General features: G+C 34.7%; 1 protein-coding gene across 1 annotated transcript in view; it reads right to left on the bottom strand.

The window, feature by feature from the left end:
- map1ab (microtubule-associated protein 1Ab) overlaps window positions 1–15,557 on the bottom strand; it is a 37,266-nt gene extending 21,709 nt beyond the window's left edge. Inside the window, exons 1-2 of the mRNA XM_065291834.1 lie at window positions 15,292–15,557; window positions 11,032–11,133 (exon numbers count right to left, since the gene is read on the bottom strand). Coding sequence (XP_065147906.1) covers window positions 11,032–11,133; window positions 15,292–15,529 — 340 coding nt within the window. The 5' untranslated portion in view covers window positions 15,530–15,557. The remainder of the gene's footprint in view (window positions 1–11,031; window positions 11,134–15,291) is intronic.
- Window positions 15,558–18,719: the final 3,162 nt, after the last annotated feature.

The following is an 18,719-nucleotide window of genomic DNA, read 5'->3' as shown; positions in this document are numbered from 1 at the left end:
ATCTGTGACCGCAGATATAGTCACTGCATCGCGTGTGTTTAGAAGTCTGTGCTGTTTGCTGTGAGGTTTTTATGAGAGAAAGCACAAACTATTTAATATTTAATATGTAAAACTTGAATTTGAAATGAAACTTACCGCGGAGAAGATAATGAATTCGCTATCGTCTCTATTGCTAAGTGATGCGAAAATTATTTATTATTTCAAATCCGTTTACAAGATAAATATACATTGTGTTGTTAAACAGATGAAATTATCTTGATATAGGCTACATTCATTATGAGAAGCCTTTTCTTTTTATTGTTACACTGTAGACAGTAATATATGTATTTTATTTAAAACTCTATGGTCGTGACAGCACATTATCCATTATCTGTGTGTTCATGTTGGTCCAGTTTAATTCAGGGAAATCCTTTAATAAAATGTAATTATAAAATATTTTATTGTTTTGTAATATTCACAGCGCATATTCTCTCAGATCGTTTTAAAACATTTTTAATTATTCTGCAAAATTCCGCATAGATTCTGCAAAAGAAATCCGCAGAAATAGAAAAAATAACTCCTTACACAGATTCCTTACACAGCTGTACTACTCTTGCAGCAATTAAAGCAGTTCAGATTTGTTTTAAATGGCAAAATAGTTATATTTCTTTTTTTATTTACATTTTAGAGTATTTTTGTTTGTTCCAACAAGCGGTTCGCAGCCGACAGCAAGTTGACGACATGTTTGATGAATTGAACTCTCAAATCAACACTTCACTTGCCTATAATAACAACTATATAAAATATATATTTTCAGCATATCACAGTGTTAGTTTAAACGTTTATTATCTACACACACTATTTTTAAAAAGCGTAGGCAGGTTGCTCTGCTGCTCGCAGCTGCAACGGGTGCAGAAATAAAAAAATGAAAAGGGCTATAGCTACAAAACGAAACGAAATAAACATGAAACGAATAAACATGCAACCTGCCTTATCTTACAACTTCGCTATGCATATATATATATTATAGATTATGTCTTGGATGCTGTTTGCATAGATTATGCGCAGTATCCAAGGTTTTAATCTAGTCCTCCATTAATATTTTTTCCCGGTGAGCTGAAGCCCTGCTGTTAAATACGCAACAGCTGCATTGTAAATGTGTGGCTGGCTGTGCTTATAGCGGACTCGTGCTATAGGTTAAAAGTCTTATTACGGTTGTTTTGCAATCATCGTCTGTCAAAATGTTATTTTAATTAAATTGAAAAATATAAAAAGACGGAGAAGCCTATAAGCCCGAGGTCCGCCCGCGTATCAGCTGTGACGTTAAAATTGGCCGAAACCCGACCTGAGGGGCGTAAAAAGGTCGGGTCGGGCTTGGGCTGAAATGCAGGGCTCTACCCTCAGTCGCATTCATTGAGAAAAATCTAATGCATGCTCATCATGAAAGCTCTTTACAAAATAATATCCCTCTGGACTTTTGGTTCAAAGGCGTGCATGTTTGGAGAAATATTGATTGAGTTTATATGTTTACTTCAAATTTCTAAAGAGAGGAGTAATATTTATTCAATATTTAGTCCAAACACAGCATAATATTAGCTGAAGTTGTTTTACTGATATTTCCAATAGTCTGTTCATAATTCATACGTGATTATGATATTTTGTTTCAGTATACAGCGTCAGTACACTGAAACAAAATGATTCATTGAATTTAATCCGTTTTTTTTTTAAGGTAAGTGGTTGCAATCAATTTATTTAAGCTACATTTAAACAAAAGTTTTATATTTTATTTTACTTTACTAATCTTTTTGTTTAAATGTAGCTTAAATAAATTGATTGCAACCACTTACCTTAAAAAATGTATTAAATTCAATGAATATTTTTTTTCAGTGTACTACATTTAAAGGTAAAGTGTGTAAATTTTAGAAGCATCTAGTGGTGAGGTTGCAAATTGCAACCAACGGCTCAATCCACTGCTCACCCCTCGCTTTTGAAACGCATAGATAAGCTACAGTAAAACATGTCATCGTCAGAGACAACTTAGTAAAAAAAGTTTGTCCGTTAAACGTTTCTGTAGAAACATGGCAGCACAAAATGGCGACCTCCGTGTAAGGGGACCCTCTGTGTATGTAGATAAAAACGTCTCATTCTAATGTAATAAAAACATAACGGTTCATTATAAAAAGGTCTTTATACACCCCTGATAATATAGTTTAGTATATTATTTTGCATTTCTGTCAAGAGATCCTTCTAAAAATTACGAAAAGCACCTTTAACTAAATGTTTTATACAATGTATAATATGCAATATTCGTGGGTCCTGAATCTGATAATGCCAAATCTCTTGTTACCAGTAAAAAGTAAGGGGTGGGGGGGCCCTCTTAGATTATCTTGTCCCGGGCCCAGGCAAGACTGTCAGCTGGCCTGTGTAAAGGTGTTAATGATTCTTCCAATGCACCAGAAATAGCACTTTCACTTGTTTGACAGCAACTGTGTCGATCCATACTCTTGAGCAGTGACTGATGATGATAACACGGATAGATGAAAGGTGGTTGCTTAAGTTTTTATTTTAAACTTATATGTGTCAACGAGTTTATCCAAGCAGATTTGTCCATAGAGAAAAATCGAAATTGGAAAAAAAAAGGGCTTATCTATTGTGAACAACTCATCTGTACAAATTATAACTCCAAAAATGTTTATCTAATACTTTCATCAAATAGTAACTTTCTTTGCCTCTAAAATGGCATTCCCTTTCAAGCCCTAACTGCAATTTTTGTCTTTTCACATTAATGAAAAGGGTTGATAATGTCATTTCATGATTTTACCTTACAATAAGGTTGCATTTGTTAATTAACTGCATTAGTTAACACAAACCAACAATTAACAATATTTTTGAAGCATTTATTAATGTTAATTTTAATATTCACTAATAGGTACAAAAGTTGCACCATGTAACATTAATTAATACACTATAAATGAACATGAAAAAACAACAAATAGCTGTATTGGTGTTAACTAAGATTAAATAATGATATAAACATATTATGTTAGCTAATGCATTAACCATTCTTAATCAATGAACCTTATAGTGATATTAAACAAATGGTTTTTTACAACTTTCGTTTTTAAATACCAAAGGAATCACATTTTATCATAACAGCCCACTCGCAGGTCAGTATACTGTAGCATCATTGAATGGGTAGTTGACCTGAGTAGGTTTGTTGCAGGAGCAACATCACTTTTTTGTATTATATGGGAATTTCAATGTATCATGTACAGTATTTCAAACATTTGTTTGCGGCAGACTTTTCCATGTTATGGCCATTTTGCCAGAAAGGCTTTTTTCACATTTATCTCTGTGGCACAACCATAACTCAGCATTAATGCAAAGGCTTAATGTAAAAATGATTCATTCAAATTACTCAATTTTTTTAAGGTAAGTGGTTGCAATCAATTTATTTAGGCTACATTTAAACAAACAAACAAACAAAAAAATAAAAAACTTTTGTTTAAATGTAGCTTAAATAAATTGATTGTAAAAAATGTAAATTGAATAAATATTTTTTTTCAGTGTATAGGTGTTCAGATTCACTTCATTTCTTATTTTTCTTATGAAAATTATCGTTTTTTGTAGTAGATGACCATTGGTTTTACTATAATAACCATTGTTTTTTAACTATATTAAAATCATGGTTCATTATTCATGCATTAGTAGAAATTTAGAAAATGAAAGCTCTGTATTCATTAATATAACTTCTAATGTTGTTTTCCACAGTAATATCTTCTTTTTCACCTGTTTATCATTTTACATTTATGCATTTGGCAGACACTTTTATCTAAAGCAACTTACAGTTCATTACAAGGTACACATTTTTATTAGTAAAAAATGCTGGGTTATTTTCAACCCAGCATTGGGTCAAAAAGTTGGTTTGTAATTTCTCTGGCTCTGGGCTTGGGTCTCTTTTTGATCCAACCCTGGGTTGAAAACAACCCAGCATTTTTTTAGAGTGTGTACATGTATTCTGTAATAAAACATAGTCACTTTAAAACTCTTTGATTTAAAAAAAGAAAAAAGTTAAACATCTTAAAAAAGTTGTTTTGTTGCTTTAAACATTATAAATCAAGGCTAAAGCAGGTAATTCTGACAGTGTGATGCAAAGCTTTAAGTCTAAGAGAATCTGCAGTGTTATCAATATCCAAAGCATGAATTATTAAGCAGCATCAATTATGCATGACTGACCTCCCTCCACTTAACTGTTCAGTACGTCAGCACAAATCTTATGAATGAATTGCTATACAAAACAACAGAAAAATATACAATGATGTTGTCTGTCATAGTAGCATATTAAATATATTATAGAGAAGCCTTTTCACCTTTCATATAAAAAAAATGAATGTATACCCGTAATTCTTGATAGTTCTGGATAAATCGTGCAGCTACTGAGGATTTTCTCACATCATTCCTGATGTGAAATTGACTCACAAACTGTTTTTCATCACTGTATACCTGTGGTAACTCACTACACCCGCTGTTTGCTGTTCATCCATAATGCATGACAGCAAATGCTACAGCTCTCTATAGACATTTCCACAAGAAATGCCATATAAAACATGACCAGGGTGCCATTTCTGTAATACATGTCAAATATTTTCAAGGCCAAACAGAAATTGAACCACTTGAAAAGTATCAGTCTCAGTAAAGTGTTTTTGTCTTCATGTGTCGGTGGCTATGTACTACTCACTGGCCTTTTATTTCTGTTAGAATAAAATCCCGCTGAAGATTCAACAAAGGAGCATTGTTTTAGCCCTAAAGCTTAACAGATATTGTATGCATTGATTTTCAGAGATAAATAATATTTGTTGAATATATTTATTTAAAATTCCACTTTACTCCCTTAGGGCATGCACTTTGTTATGAAATTCAATTTTTTTGTGTAAACTCTTTCTTTTTGTTGAGCCAAGGACTTGCAGTGTTATTTTGAGCAGTTTATACCTCTTAGAAATGTTTGTATTCAGTAGTAGATATTTCAGCAATTTTTAAATACTCGCTTAGTCCATCAGGTATCTCTCATCTGACATTGACACAAGCGGAAGGGGATTTAAAAGATGAGGAGCTAAATGACAAAGCATTTCTCTGGCAAAGTGATGATGTCAAACATTTTGGACTTTGATGGCCAAAATCTTTTCTGTGTCTGAAATCACATACTGAATTATTTACTTCCTCAGCTTGCATGCACTGTAAAAAGAATCAACTTTAAAAAATACTTCAATTTGTAACAAGTACCAAAATTAAGTTTGTTCAAGTGAAAAATATTTTCATAATTTGTTTATGTACATCTACAATTCAGACATACTACTCCCCTCGGATACTGATTTTTGACTATTGTATAATATGGAAGTAGGCAATTTAGGATGCAGTTGCTGTAACAAAAACAAGCAGTTACTTGAAATGTGCTTTTTAAAAGATGCAGAGGTATTAAGTGACTCATAATTGTTATGGTCATACAAATATTATGTCTTAAAATAAGGTGATCCTTCATTTCCTCCACAGCATCAGTCAATTTTATAATTATATTTAAGTGGATATATTATAAAAAAAACTGCTTGAGGCTTAAAAAAACAGACTTTTTACATGTTTAAGTGCTATAATTGGGTCCCCAGTGCATCTTTCAACCTAGAAAATTAGAAAAAGATCAACTCAGTAACTTAGTTTTGGTAAACCATTTTCTGCATGCATGTGGAAAAAAATAAGTATTTGAAATCTGGCTCCCCTTGTGATGTCAGTAGAAGATAATACCGCCCCTTAATCTGCACTGTCCAACCACGGCACTGCCATTAGTGCAGAGATCAACTCATTTGCTTTAAAAGGACACACCCCAAAACGCCACATTTTTGCTCTCACCTACAGTATAAAGGAGCAATTTTAACATGCTATAATAAATTATCTATATGATATTTTGAGCTAGAACTTCACTTATTCATTTATTTGACATCTTAAAAATGTCTTGTGAAATGTCCCATTTCTATTGCATACATAGAATGAAAAGAAGAGTAAAACATAAACATTTGATTGTACATTTTGCACAGAAGTATCCAAAACCTAGGAAGCAAATATTTAACGTAATTTCAGTAATTTTAGCATTCTTTTCTGTAACTTTTTCATCATTTTTAGACTCATACAATGTGTTTGGGGTTGCTAAAAATTGCCTTGTGTGTACAAGGTTTTGTTTACAAACCAAATCATTGGTTATTCAGTGGAATACCATGAGAAAGAGAATAACTTAGTCAGATGTTGTTTAGTTACAGCTACATTAGTTACAGTTTTTCTGAATTGCTAAAACACTAAACCCCAATCTCTGAACTAAATTCATAGTGGCCTAAACACGTTTGTCAAATCTTGCACTCTTTGCAAAACACTAAACACAAACTTCTCACTAAAACACACATTTTACACTGCAATGCACTTGTTTTATAAATACTTAACACATGCAGGCAAAAGTTGAACACAACTACAACACCGTTATCATCGAGTAAACACAACAACTCAAAATTCTACACACTTTTATCTAATGGTATTTTTTACCAATTGTGTGGATTGGAAACAGTCTGAGAGGCAGATGAAGAGTATGAGGAAGAAAAGGACACCAGAGACGATGCAATTGGCAAAATTTTCAGTTGGATTGCTGACTTTTTACAAAATACAAGTGCTGCTTACAGTAATATTGAAAACTTACTATTACTTGCAGTACTTACAGTAAAGTATTCACTATATTCACTGAACTAAACTTGTGATTACAGTAATAGAGATTTTTAACAGTATTTGTCAAGTGTGTTGTTATGTACAATAAACATGTATTTTTCTGTAAGCAGATCTCCTGGATGTTATGTTTTCCATTATTAAGGTAGTGTCTAATGGATGCTTGTAGTGTTTTATATTATAGACTTATGTGTGTATGATTTGAAAGCTTAGTTTGATTTTGAGTATAAGTGAAATGGTTTTGAAGGAATTGTTTGATTTTGATGGAAGAGTCAGGGGTTCTGTAAATTGTGTTTGAAATTGGGATTTGTGTTTAAGGTTTTGAGAAAATGAGTGATGGTTTCAAAAAATGTGTTTTAGCAATTCAGAAAAACTGTAATACAGGAGATAAACTAAGAGCCATCTTTAGAGGGCGCTGTTAGCCAAGACCCATTAACATTAGCACCTAAAGAGTTCATGTTTGCACTACATAAATATCTGTAACTAAATGATTGATATTAGGACATTTTAAAGGACACTGCCCCATTGAAAGCTTGGGGGCTTTTTTGACCATTTTTTCTGACATTGTGTTAGATCAGTACAAATCAGTAAATTTAGCAAACATCACAATATTCATTGCTAATGCATACTGATGTTTGTTCTGTTGTTTACTCAGCAAAATTTTGTCACAGGATGATCTCATTAAGGAACTGGATTTTAAAATGACTTAAAATGAAGACTAGGAGGTTAGAAAGGGATATTAAGAAATTATAAATTGATTAACAAATTAAACAATATTATAAAGAAACACTGTTTAGAGAAAGGACTAAATGAAGCAGTACCTGAAATATTTTGGAACCAGCACACAGCAACCAATGATATAGCAAAAGAATGACAATGTTTAAGGAGCATCAAAACATTTATATTCACAGAATGTTCTTTATGTAGGATGATTTTACCAAAAAATTATTAGAGGGTTTTCACAGGCTTAGTCACATTTCATTAAAGAGGACATTTCACAAGACTTTTCTAAGATGTCAAATAAATCTTTGGTGTCCCCAGAGTACATATTTGAAATTTTAGCTCAAAATACCATCTAGATAATTTATTATATCATGTTTAAATTGCCACTTTGTAGGTGTGAGCCAAAATGTGCCGTCTTTGGGTGTGCCGTGGTTGGATACTGCAGATTAAGGGGCAGTATTATCCCCTTCTGACATCACAGGGGGAGCTAAAGTTCAATGACATATTTTTTCACATGCTTGCAGAGAATAGTTTACCAAAACTAAGTTACTGGGTTGATCTTTATCTAATTTTTTTAGGTTCATGGAAGCACTGAGTGGGGACCCAATTATAGCACTTAAACATGGAAAAAGTCAGATTTTTATCATATGTCCCCTTTAGTTGTGATTAAAGAAACCAACCAAATATCATTTCCATATCTAAAAAAAATATGAAATGAATATTTTATCCACTATATTAAGACATATCATGAAAATGAAGTGTATAGTGGGAATGGCACAGGTCAGACCCAGAGCTGTGAGTTTGTTATCAGGCACAGTAAAGGTATTTACAAAAACAATAGTGACAAGACTGATAATGTTTGTGGGTGTTTGTTGGGTAGGTTGTGAGAAAAAGAGATGTCTACAGATACCCTGTTACACCAAAAAATTGTGCGTTAGATAATTCACTATAAGTTCTGTGGGTTTTTCCAAATAAGTTAGAGTTCGTCTATTTGAATGAAATAGTTTATTACTGATTCTTGAGATAGAGGACATACAGTAACAGACCACATAACAGCATTATTTCAGATTAATCGTTCAGATATGAGAACACTACTCCATTCACTTGCATTTAGGTGGAACATCCCCTTCCACAGAATTTATGGGGCGGTTTCCCAGGCAGGGCTTATCCTAGTCCCAGAGTAAAATGCATGTTTGAGATGTCTTAATTTAAAAACACCTTCTACTGACATATCTTAAAGGGGACATTTCACTTTTTTAAGATGTCAAATAAATCTTTTGTGTCCCCAGAGTATTTAAGTGATGTTTTAGCTCAAATTACCATATAGATAATTTATTATAGCATGTTAAAATTGCCACTTTGTAGGTGTGAGGTGTCCTTTAAAATGCAAATGAGTTGATCTCTGCACTAAATGGCAGTGCCTTGGTTTGATAGTGCAGATTAAGGGGCAGTATTATCCCCTTCTGACATCACAAGGGGAGACAAATTTCAATGAGCTATTTTCTCACATGCTTGCAGAGAATGGTTTAGAAAAACTAAGTTACTGAGGTGCTCTTTTTCACATTTGATAGAAGCACTGGGGACCCAATTATAGCACTTAAATATGGAAAAATTCAGATTTTTATGATATGTCTTCTTTAACATATATCAATGGCATTGTTTGGTCTCAAGATGCACGCAGTATTGTTTTCGTAAACAACTACTTAAATGTCCTAATATAACTAAGGCCTAGTCCTGGATTAATCTAAACCCTGTCCGGGAAACTGCCCCTACATTACGGAGTTGTGACTTATAAGCACTTAAATTAAGATTATAAAAACTTCCATACTCACCAGAACTTATGTGACTTTGTTGATCTCATGGCAAAAGTGAAATATGGAATAAGGACCCTTATAATGAAAATTGCCACATAAAACTAATGTCACACAATGTCTCAAGAATCAGTGACTAATGGTTTCATTACTATACTATAAATCATGTTATACTAGTTTACTAAAACTAATTAGTAAATAGACAGGCCCTGCAAATGTAACTTAAACATATGCATTCAGTTTAAAGCATCCATTTGTTATTTAATGCATATGTGAGCAAGGGCTATGCTGCTTTACTTATAATATCCAACAGAGGGCAGCAACTTACCATTTTATTCATGTACAAGGGAAACACATGGGAATTAAAATGTAAACAAAATGCAATATACCTGAAATCTTTAATGAAATGATTAAGATGATTTAATTGCTTTTATGACTGAATTAATAGAATTAAGCATTACCTCATATTTAACTATGCAATTCTTTTCATTCGTACGTTATTGTTTCCAATTTAGAATAGAAACATATCTATTTTTGCTCTAGGACAGCCAGCAATTTACCCTTAGCTTGGATGTCAGTGCGGCGGTCAATGCTAAATATGATACGACAGAATCGATACAGTGGTCCCATTTGCCCCATCAGCCCAGAGCCACCAAAAAAAGCACAATCTGAGATCTTTAGAGGCATTTACAACTGATCACAATCTGATCTAACCACACTTCACGCCCTTGAACAGGGTCAGAGGGCATCGCTACCCCTCCATTACCCTATGACTACTGCTTTAGCATTTACTTTTGCCATTGCAATTCTTTAAAGTTATTGGTACAGGCATACTGGCACAATATTATTGCTTTTCTAAGCAATCAGATTTATGATTTCTATTGTGGACAAAAAAACACAAAATAAGAAAACTTATTGACATATAGTGGCAAAAATATCACTTGTGGGAAGGCGGTTTTAACATCTACTGTAGCAATCGCATAGCAACATTGTGCACCTCGGGACAACACCCTGGCAACTCACCCGCAACACTCAAGCACATTTTTTTATGTGCACCGCTCCCATTTTATGCAGAAAATAAAATAGCCTGTAAACAAGCTAGCAAAGAAGCTATATATTTTTTCTTCTCGTATTTGCTGTTTTAGAAAGACAGGTATTTTACTGATCCCACGTGGGAAATGAAGAATTTTGAAAGCACCCCCAGGTTTAGAAAAGAACAGAAAAGCTTGTACTTAGTAGTCAGCATGTTAGTGTTTGAAAAACAGCCTGTCACATTTTAAATACAGCCCATCGTATATCAAGGCACAACCGAGTCTTATGATCCTGAACAATTACGGTCCAAGGACCCAACCCACACACACATTAACACACTGCAGCAGTGGAGCACTGCAGCTCCTCTCCTCCTGACACAGCTCTTATAGAACCAGCGTGCCAGGCTGTATGGTGCGGTGCACACACGGTCCCAGGCAAACACGCATCCTGAGTCCCCGTGGACAGAGATGGTACACTCTCAGTGGTGCATTGGCTGTATGTTTACGGTAATAACAAGCTTGCCATAAGCAGAAAAACTGCAGTGTGACCTTGAGCTAGAAATATGTGTGTAGGAGGAACAGCCTCATCTGCAACTTTCATTATAAATATTTGCGTTGTGTGCTGCTGGGAAACATAAATAGCAATGTGTCTCATTCATGTTGTTGTATATTTAGCCTTTAGCTTAAGCTTCGTATTTGATTTTTTTTCTACTCTAACACTCAACCGGACTTACCTTTGACCTCAGCAGAGAACTGGGCCGAATGTCTGGTTATGAAAAGCTGCAACTGTTTGTCCAAGTCACATTCTGATAGACTGATACCCCAAGAGCGGATACCTGTGGATACACATCATACGACATATTCAACAATTTGCACAGATGTCTTAAAGGGCACCTGTTTCATTGCTATAAAACAACGTTATTTTGTGTATTTGGTATAATACAATTTGTCCGCGTGGTTTATGGTTAAAAAACACATTATTTTCCACATATCGTACATTTTTTTAGCTCCAGAATTCACTCTCTTTCTAAAACACACAGATTTTGTGTCCCTGATTGGCCAGCTAACCTGTACGTTGTGATTGGCCGTCTGACGTCAGCCGGAAATGTGACGCTCCTTACCATGTTTGAAAGATTCGGTTGCTGACAGAAGTTAACTTACAGGCTATGAGTCCAAAGCGTGAGGAATTATGATAATGTCAGTCTTGTCTACATCACCAATCCCAGAAAGTAAACTGTTGCCTAAAATCTGTGTGTTTGTTGTAGTCCAAGAAAAGAGATTTACGATGGAGACGATAACTCGCTTCATCGTTTACTTTGGGGTTTGTACCTTTTGCATATCGTTAACATGAACTAATACACACTTACACACCAAAGGAAATGTAAAAACGTGAATCAGACCATATGTGCCCTTTAAATTTAGAAAAATTTGAGCTTTTCACAGTAGATGTGCAGAAAAACTGAGTCTGAATTACATTTTCTTTTCATTTCATTAATGCATCTGGCAGACACTTTTATCCAAAGCAACTTATAGTGCATTGCAGGGTTTACATTTTTATCAGTGTGTGTGTTTTCTGGGTTTGAACCTATGACCTTCTAACACAGTGCTATACCACTAAGCTATACAGGATCTGTTTCATATGTTAAGTAATAACCAATGGTGTAATAATGTTGTATATACAGTAGGTTTTCCATACATCAGATTGGAGGATGTGTATTGTGTGCACTGAATATTCATGAATTTGACTGTTACATAACACTTCAGAGACCTTTTATGCACTTACAGTACACATCTGAAAAGTCCCCTATGAGAATTATGTAATAAAATTAAATCTCTTAATTGACTTCTCTCTTCAGACTGATAAAGGGCCATTTTCCTCAGATTCTGTTTTGAGTTAATGAAGAGTAAATCTTGCAAACACTGCAGTGTTAGTGCTTAAAAATGCTGTGTCATTGGGATTTAAACAGGTAATGGATTCAGATGTTTCTCAAAATAAGATACTTGTATTCATAACGCAACATATTCCCACAGTATTGATTTGTTCTTCTTATTGATATGTGAATTACTGCTTAAAAGTCTTTTAAGAGGAACAGAATAGTCTTTCGACTTTTTCTAGATGTCCCAAAATTTAAGAAAGGTGTGAATATTTACGATTCTGAAAGTGATTTTCATAACCAGTGCAACATTAGCAGACCCTGAATTTTATAATCTAATGAATAAAACTTTCCATATACAGATTGAAATAAGAGCTTAGATAACAATCTTATTAATTTAAAATTTACTTTTTTAACATAGGTATGTTAAACATTGTTACCTTACCTAAATTACTGTATCTTAGGGATCTATTGTTTACCTTTAAAGGGACTGTTAACTGTTTTGTACCCCTAAAATTGACTTGGTACAAAATTGTTCCTTAAAGTTACACACCACTGGTTTTCAATATTTTACTATGTTCTTACCTTAACTTTGATGAATATACATACCTATCTTTTTGTCAATACGTGCACTTTTAATCTTTGTACAGCACTTCTTGAAAGTGTTAGCATTTAGCCTAGCCCAATTCATTCCTATGGCTCCAAACAAAAGTTTTATTTTGTGCCACAATACTTACTTGTGTAACTACTCATGTAACAGTCTTTAAATAGGGAAAACAAGGAAGTGTTTCTATAATTTATCCCTGTTTGGAGCCATAGGAATGAATGGGGCTAGGCTAAATGCTAACACATTCAAGAAGCGCTGTACAAAGATTAAAAGTGCATGCATTGAAAAAAGATAAGTATGTTTTAATTTATCTAAGTTGAGGTAAGAACATAGTAAAATATTGAAAAACAGTGGTGTTTTCCTTAAGGTACACAATGGTTCCTTAGGGTATAATATTGTAGCCCAAATTATATAACATTTCAATCTGTTGAATTCTCAAAGGTACAAAAATGACCACCCCAGTGACAGAAAAGGTACAGTTTTATCTGAAGCACTTGTTACTAATACTGAGTCATGTTCAAATATTGTACTTTTTGGAAAAAATGGATGTTTGAGCTGCCTTGATTTAAAAACACATCTTACCATATATCAGTGCCATTGTTTTGGCTCAACACTAGTTGTTTTTGTAAGGGTTATTTGTGAAAACTTCTTAATAACTAAGGCCTAGTCCTGGATTAAACCCTGTCCGGGAACATGCCCCTTTGTGTTTCAGATTCTTATTGGACTACACAAACACAGGTTGATAGGCTTGCTTCTGTAGACCTATGTTTTTACTTGGGACTGGTTGATGCTGATCAAGTCATTTTTAAGAATTTAAGGGATAGTTCACCCAAAAATGAATATAATGTCATTAATGACTCACCCTCAAGTCACGCGACTGCAGTGTCGCAACTGACGTGTTGTCCTCAGTTACCCTTTTTTCAAATTTACAGCGTGCGTCTACCTCAGACTGTAAACGAAGCTCGGGAACAAAAAAAACCCCAAAAAATGCTGGGGTGCACCAGATAACACTTCAAGCCGCGTCATACGTCATCTGCGTCACTGCAGTCACGTGACTTTAGCTCGCGCATGCGCTTCACAACATAACCGGAAGAGAAGACAATGCTGAATAAAGTCGTAATTTTTGTTATTTTTGGACCTAAATGAATTTTCGATGTTCAACACATTCTAACTGACCCACTGATGTCACATGGACTACTTTGATGATGTTTTTATTACCTTTCTGGACATGGACAGTATACCGTACATAGATTTTCAATGAAGGGTCAAGCAAGCTCTCTGACTAAATCTAAAACATCTTAAACTGTGTTCCGAAGATGAACCGAGGTCTTACAAGTTTGGAACGACATGGGGGTGATTCATTAATGACATTATTTTCAATTTTGGGTGAACTATCCCTTTAAGGAATTAAATGTATCTCTATGTCTCTAAAATCTCTTTCTCTGTGTCTTTACTGATCTCCTCAGAATCAAAACAAACAGTTATTATGTCTGTAAACACTATACACATGCTACTACTGTACATAACACTGTAAACAAATATTTTACCATAAACAGTCAAAATTCATCTTTATCAAAAGTAAATTGTCTTTAAAAGGTTTAACATCAAACAAATAATCTTTTGATGATTATATACAGGATGCCATGTATGAGTGGGAAATAAACTAAATGGGTTGTTTGTACTCTTCCAATATTATCCTAAAAATTTGATTAATGGATGAAAAAATTGTTTTTTGAGGTTAAAGACTAAATACATTTAACAACTATATCAACTTCAAAATATTTTAAAAGTAATAGGCCTAATGTTTTTTAATCAAATATATATCCAAACACAGTTTTTCCCTATATACAGGCCTATAATGTCTAAAAAAAATATTTTGTAAATAGACAGAAATGTTAATGAAAGGCAGCAACAACATTTTACGAGCGTTTGCTGACACCCAAAAATTGCGACTTCATCAGTTTCATCTAAACATGTCGTAATCCTACACTTTATGGCGCAGTGCTCATTGCAGACACTCGAGGTCGCCGCAGTGTGCATGAAATATCATTATGAATGAAATATCATTATGTTGCACTAGGTCGTATATATTTTTCTGTGAGGACGAGGATATGACAGCTCAATGTTTTAAAGGGCGTTCATTATGTTGCATTTGTTAATTACGTACGCAGTACGCGATATGCATTTGCAACGTCGTCTGCTTTGAGCCAAAACGAGATCATAAATAAAGGCACGCGCCCACAGCAGCTACACATGCATTTTATAGAGCTGTACATTGCAACATGCAAGACATTTTCATGACCTTTGGTTGCATACAGTACCCTATAGAAATACAGCAACTTGCATGTTGCGCATACCTTATGAATACACAGTAGGCTATACAAAACCGAAAGAAATGAAAACAACATTGAACATAATATTCTGGTCTACATTATAGAAAATTATGTATATATATATATATATACTGGCACAAATGATGCATGTTTTAATACCCAAGGACTAAAATTGCTCACCTCGCTCAATGTGTTGTTTGGTGGTGTGTAGGTGGTGCTCTGTCGCGACCTCTCCTATCACGACCAGCATGTAAAAGTTTCCCGAGGTGGAAGTCGCACCGCGGCCGCGGTGGTGGTGCTGGCCAGGGTGCTGAAGCTCGCCGTCCTCGTCCTCCTCCACCGCTGCGAGCGCACCCCGGGCCGGGATCTCCATGGAAACAACCCCACGAGCGGACGCCGGGCCCGCAGTTATCTCCATGACAACTGCTGCCACCTGCCCTGAGTGCAAAGTTAAGATAGGGAGGGCTCGTGAAACTCTGCGCGCGCTGGGCGCTATTTACTCGCGCGTGATTGGTCAAAAGACCATCCGGCTATGTGACGTCACAAACACACACACAAAAATAAGAGGTTTTTCAACGCATGGTTGGGTAAATCTGTTAATTTAACCTAGCGGTTTGTCAACAACTCGTCATTTTTTTAGATTTATATGCAATAAGGATGAAAGCACAACTTTAAAAGCTACATTTATATTAATTTGTAAATATGCTTACACTTACACACATACAAGCTGGCTGTAAATTGTATCTGTAGATATAAAGTTTTGCATATTATTACCATGCTCTGTTTGTGTTTGCTTATTTGTTTCTTGTCAAGGCACACCCAAAACAGAAAAGCACCCTTACTGCATGTTTAATTTAAAGGTAAGAATACAAATACACAATAAATAAAACAATAACGATAAGATTAGATGGGCTTTCCTTCTGACCATGAGTTTGCATGCTGCAGCACCCACAGTACATCACCACAGACTGCAGTGAGTCAGCAATCACTTGAGTCATGTGCAAATAAACCCATACTGCCATCTGCTGTCCTTAGTAGTCCACTGCAATGCACTCTTTTTGAAGTTCAGACCTAAAAATTACAGTAGGGTCATTAGTAAAAGTAATTGTGATGTGTTACTTGACTTAATTTTTTTTTATAAGTTTGTGCTTACACGACATTTACAGTAAATACAATAAACTGCAATAAACAAAGCAGTAAATGAACAATCAGAAAGTTCCCAATTTCCAGCTTATTCTTTCCATACTCAGCACTCTTGGGATTTAAAGCTCAGACTCAGATTGACAACTCTGATTTTTGCTGTAATTTAGATGCTTTTTATAAACTTAAAAGCAAAATCCTCGCAAATACAGGAAAGATAGGTGACTTACTTTTTCTGTGCTGATGCTGCTCTGATGCTGGTGTTTTTAAGTACAAGCAACCATATTATTTTTTATGTTAAATATGTTCAATAGTTAGGTGCTGTTGTTAGTTAGATTATTAATTGACTATGGGGTGGTTTCCCGGTAAGGGATTATCTTAAAACAGGCCCTAATTTAATTAGGAAATTTTAACAGAAATGCCTTACTAAAAGCCTTACTTGTGTGCATTTTGAGGCAAAACAAAGGGCACTGATGCATTTTAAGATATGTTAGTTCAATTCAATTTTATTTATATAGCGCTTTTCACAATTGTTTTATTGTTTCAAAGCAGCTTTACATTAACAGATGCAGTAAAAAACACAGAAAAATCTTAAAACATAAACAGCAGAATACAACAGTTAAGATTAACCATACTAGCGAGTGTAGTAAAAATGTAATCTATGAAAGAGGGTGCTAAGTTAAGCCAATGTCAGCAGACTTCCCATGGGGTTGAAAAACCCTCTAGGAGAAAAACCCTATGGACGAAAAGTCCTAGGAGGGGAGAAAACCTTTGGAGAGAGCCAGACATAGCTGATTCTACAGAGGATATACTATATAATAGCTATGAATTAATCATTTTATGAGGATTAAAACATAATATATATGTGTATATATACATGGATAAGTGCAAATTGTTTTCAGTTTGGACAGCTCTTGCATTTTTTTAGTCTAGGGCTAGTCCAATTCCTGTCTAGGAAACTACCCCTGTAGCCTTTTGATTGTACAGTTAGCTAGTTAGTTAGCTTGTTGGATAGTTATGTGGTATGTTGTGGTATATGGAAAATGCAAGTTGAATTACCCACATGCACTGTAAAAAAGGTCACAAAAGTGTTTTACATTTCTTTAAAATGTCCATTGCTAAAAAGTATCAAAATAATATGCACTTGTTTATGTCATGTCTCTGTCAAGTAGTACTGGTTTAACTAAAATGTTAACTTAAGCCAACAATGATTATATTTAGCAAATAACTGACCTCTGACTGCTCATGTCAATTCATCATAGCATCACCACCTGCCAATTTCTATCCTGATTATGTGACTATTATATCAACCTCACAATAACCAAGTGATTGCAATCATGATCATTTTCAGTCCTCAGAAGTCTATTTATAGAACAAGGTATTCAGCTAAGGACCAGTGTCCTGCATTTCAAAGCCCTGCCTTGCTTTTCATTTATGTCTGTAGGGGGCAATATCAGACCCAGTTTTAATTCCAAATTGATGAAATATTGATTCGCAAGTGTTTTGGGGGCAGAATAATATGTGACATCTGTGTCAACTCAAGCAATAGGTCTAACAGGTGAACGCAGATGTATTGGGAAAGACACAAGTTATCAAATCTCATTTGGTATCAAATGACCATCAAGCTTTCATGTCGTCGACCACTGAGCTAAAAAAAGTCTTTAATATTATGTGTATGAGCATCCATTTTGACCTTTCAGAGAGAATAATAGTTTTTTCAAAAGTGTTTTTTAGTTATGTTAGTTAATTTACTGTCAGAAAAATGGTCATTAGCTGTCACTGGGGTGGTACCCTTTTAAGGAGTACACATTTGCTCCTTAAGAGTACATAAAATTACCTCAGAGGTACATATTGGTACCAAATATCTGTACCTAAATGGTACAAAGACATTTTTAAGTACTAACCCAGTAACAGCTTGGGACCATTTTTTATTCTGCAACATATGGCGCCTTTACAATTGTTATAAAGGTCTGATGTGACTCTATTATAATTGGCTAAGTGATATTAATGCATCACTATTTAGAAAAATTATACGTATTTTTAGGACTTATAGTTGTAATAGAAATTTTTAGGGGCCAAGAACCGAAGGTACCTACAGTATTGTATCTGTTCTAGTTCTTATTTTTTGTTCTTCAGACTGGGGGTCTATGGCAGCCCATAGAACCGTACGTAGGAAAGTTAGGAAATTTGGCACACTGATAGAGGACCCGCTAGCGCCACCAACAGTCCTAAATTACGTTTTTGCTTATAAGGTTCTAGAAATGAATTTCTTATTTCTTCTAATTCCTTGGCTCAAGACGATTCGATTGGCCCATATGACCCTATGACCTATTTTCCATCATGAAAATCTTTCTGCCATTTTGAATTATTTGTAAAACCTACTTTTTCGAACTCGTCCTAGAGCTTTTGTTCGATTTTGAGCATCTAGAGACAGTCAGGGCAAAAAGTTATAGAATTTGTGTCAATTC

The sequence above is a fragment of the Paramisgurnus dabryanus genome, chromosome 23 (assembly GCF_030506205.2).
Source record: "Paramisgurnus dabryanus chromosome 23, PD_genome_1.1, whole genome shotgun sequence".
Classification (NCBI taxonomy): Eukaryota; Metazoa; Chordata; class Actinopteri; order Cypriniformes; family Cobitidae; genus Paramisgurnus; species Paramisgurnus dabryanus.
The sequence above is the reverse complement of the archived record's forward strand: the minus strand, read 5'-3'. Positions and strand labels throughout refer to the sequence as shown.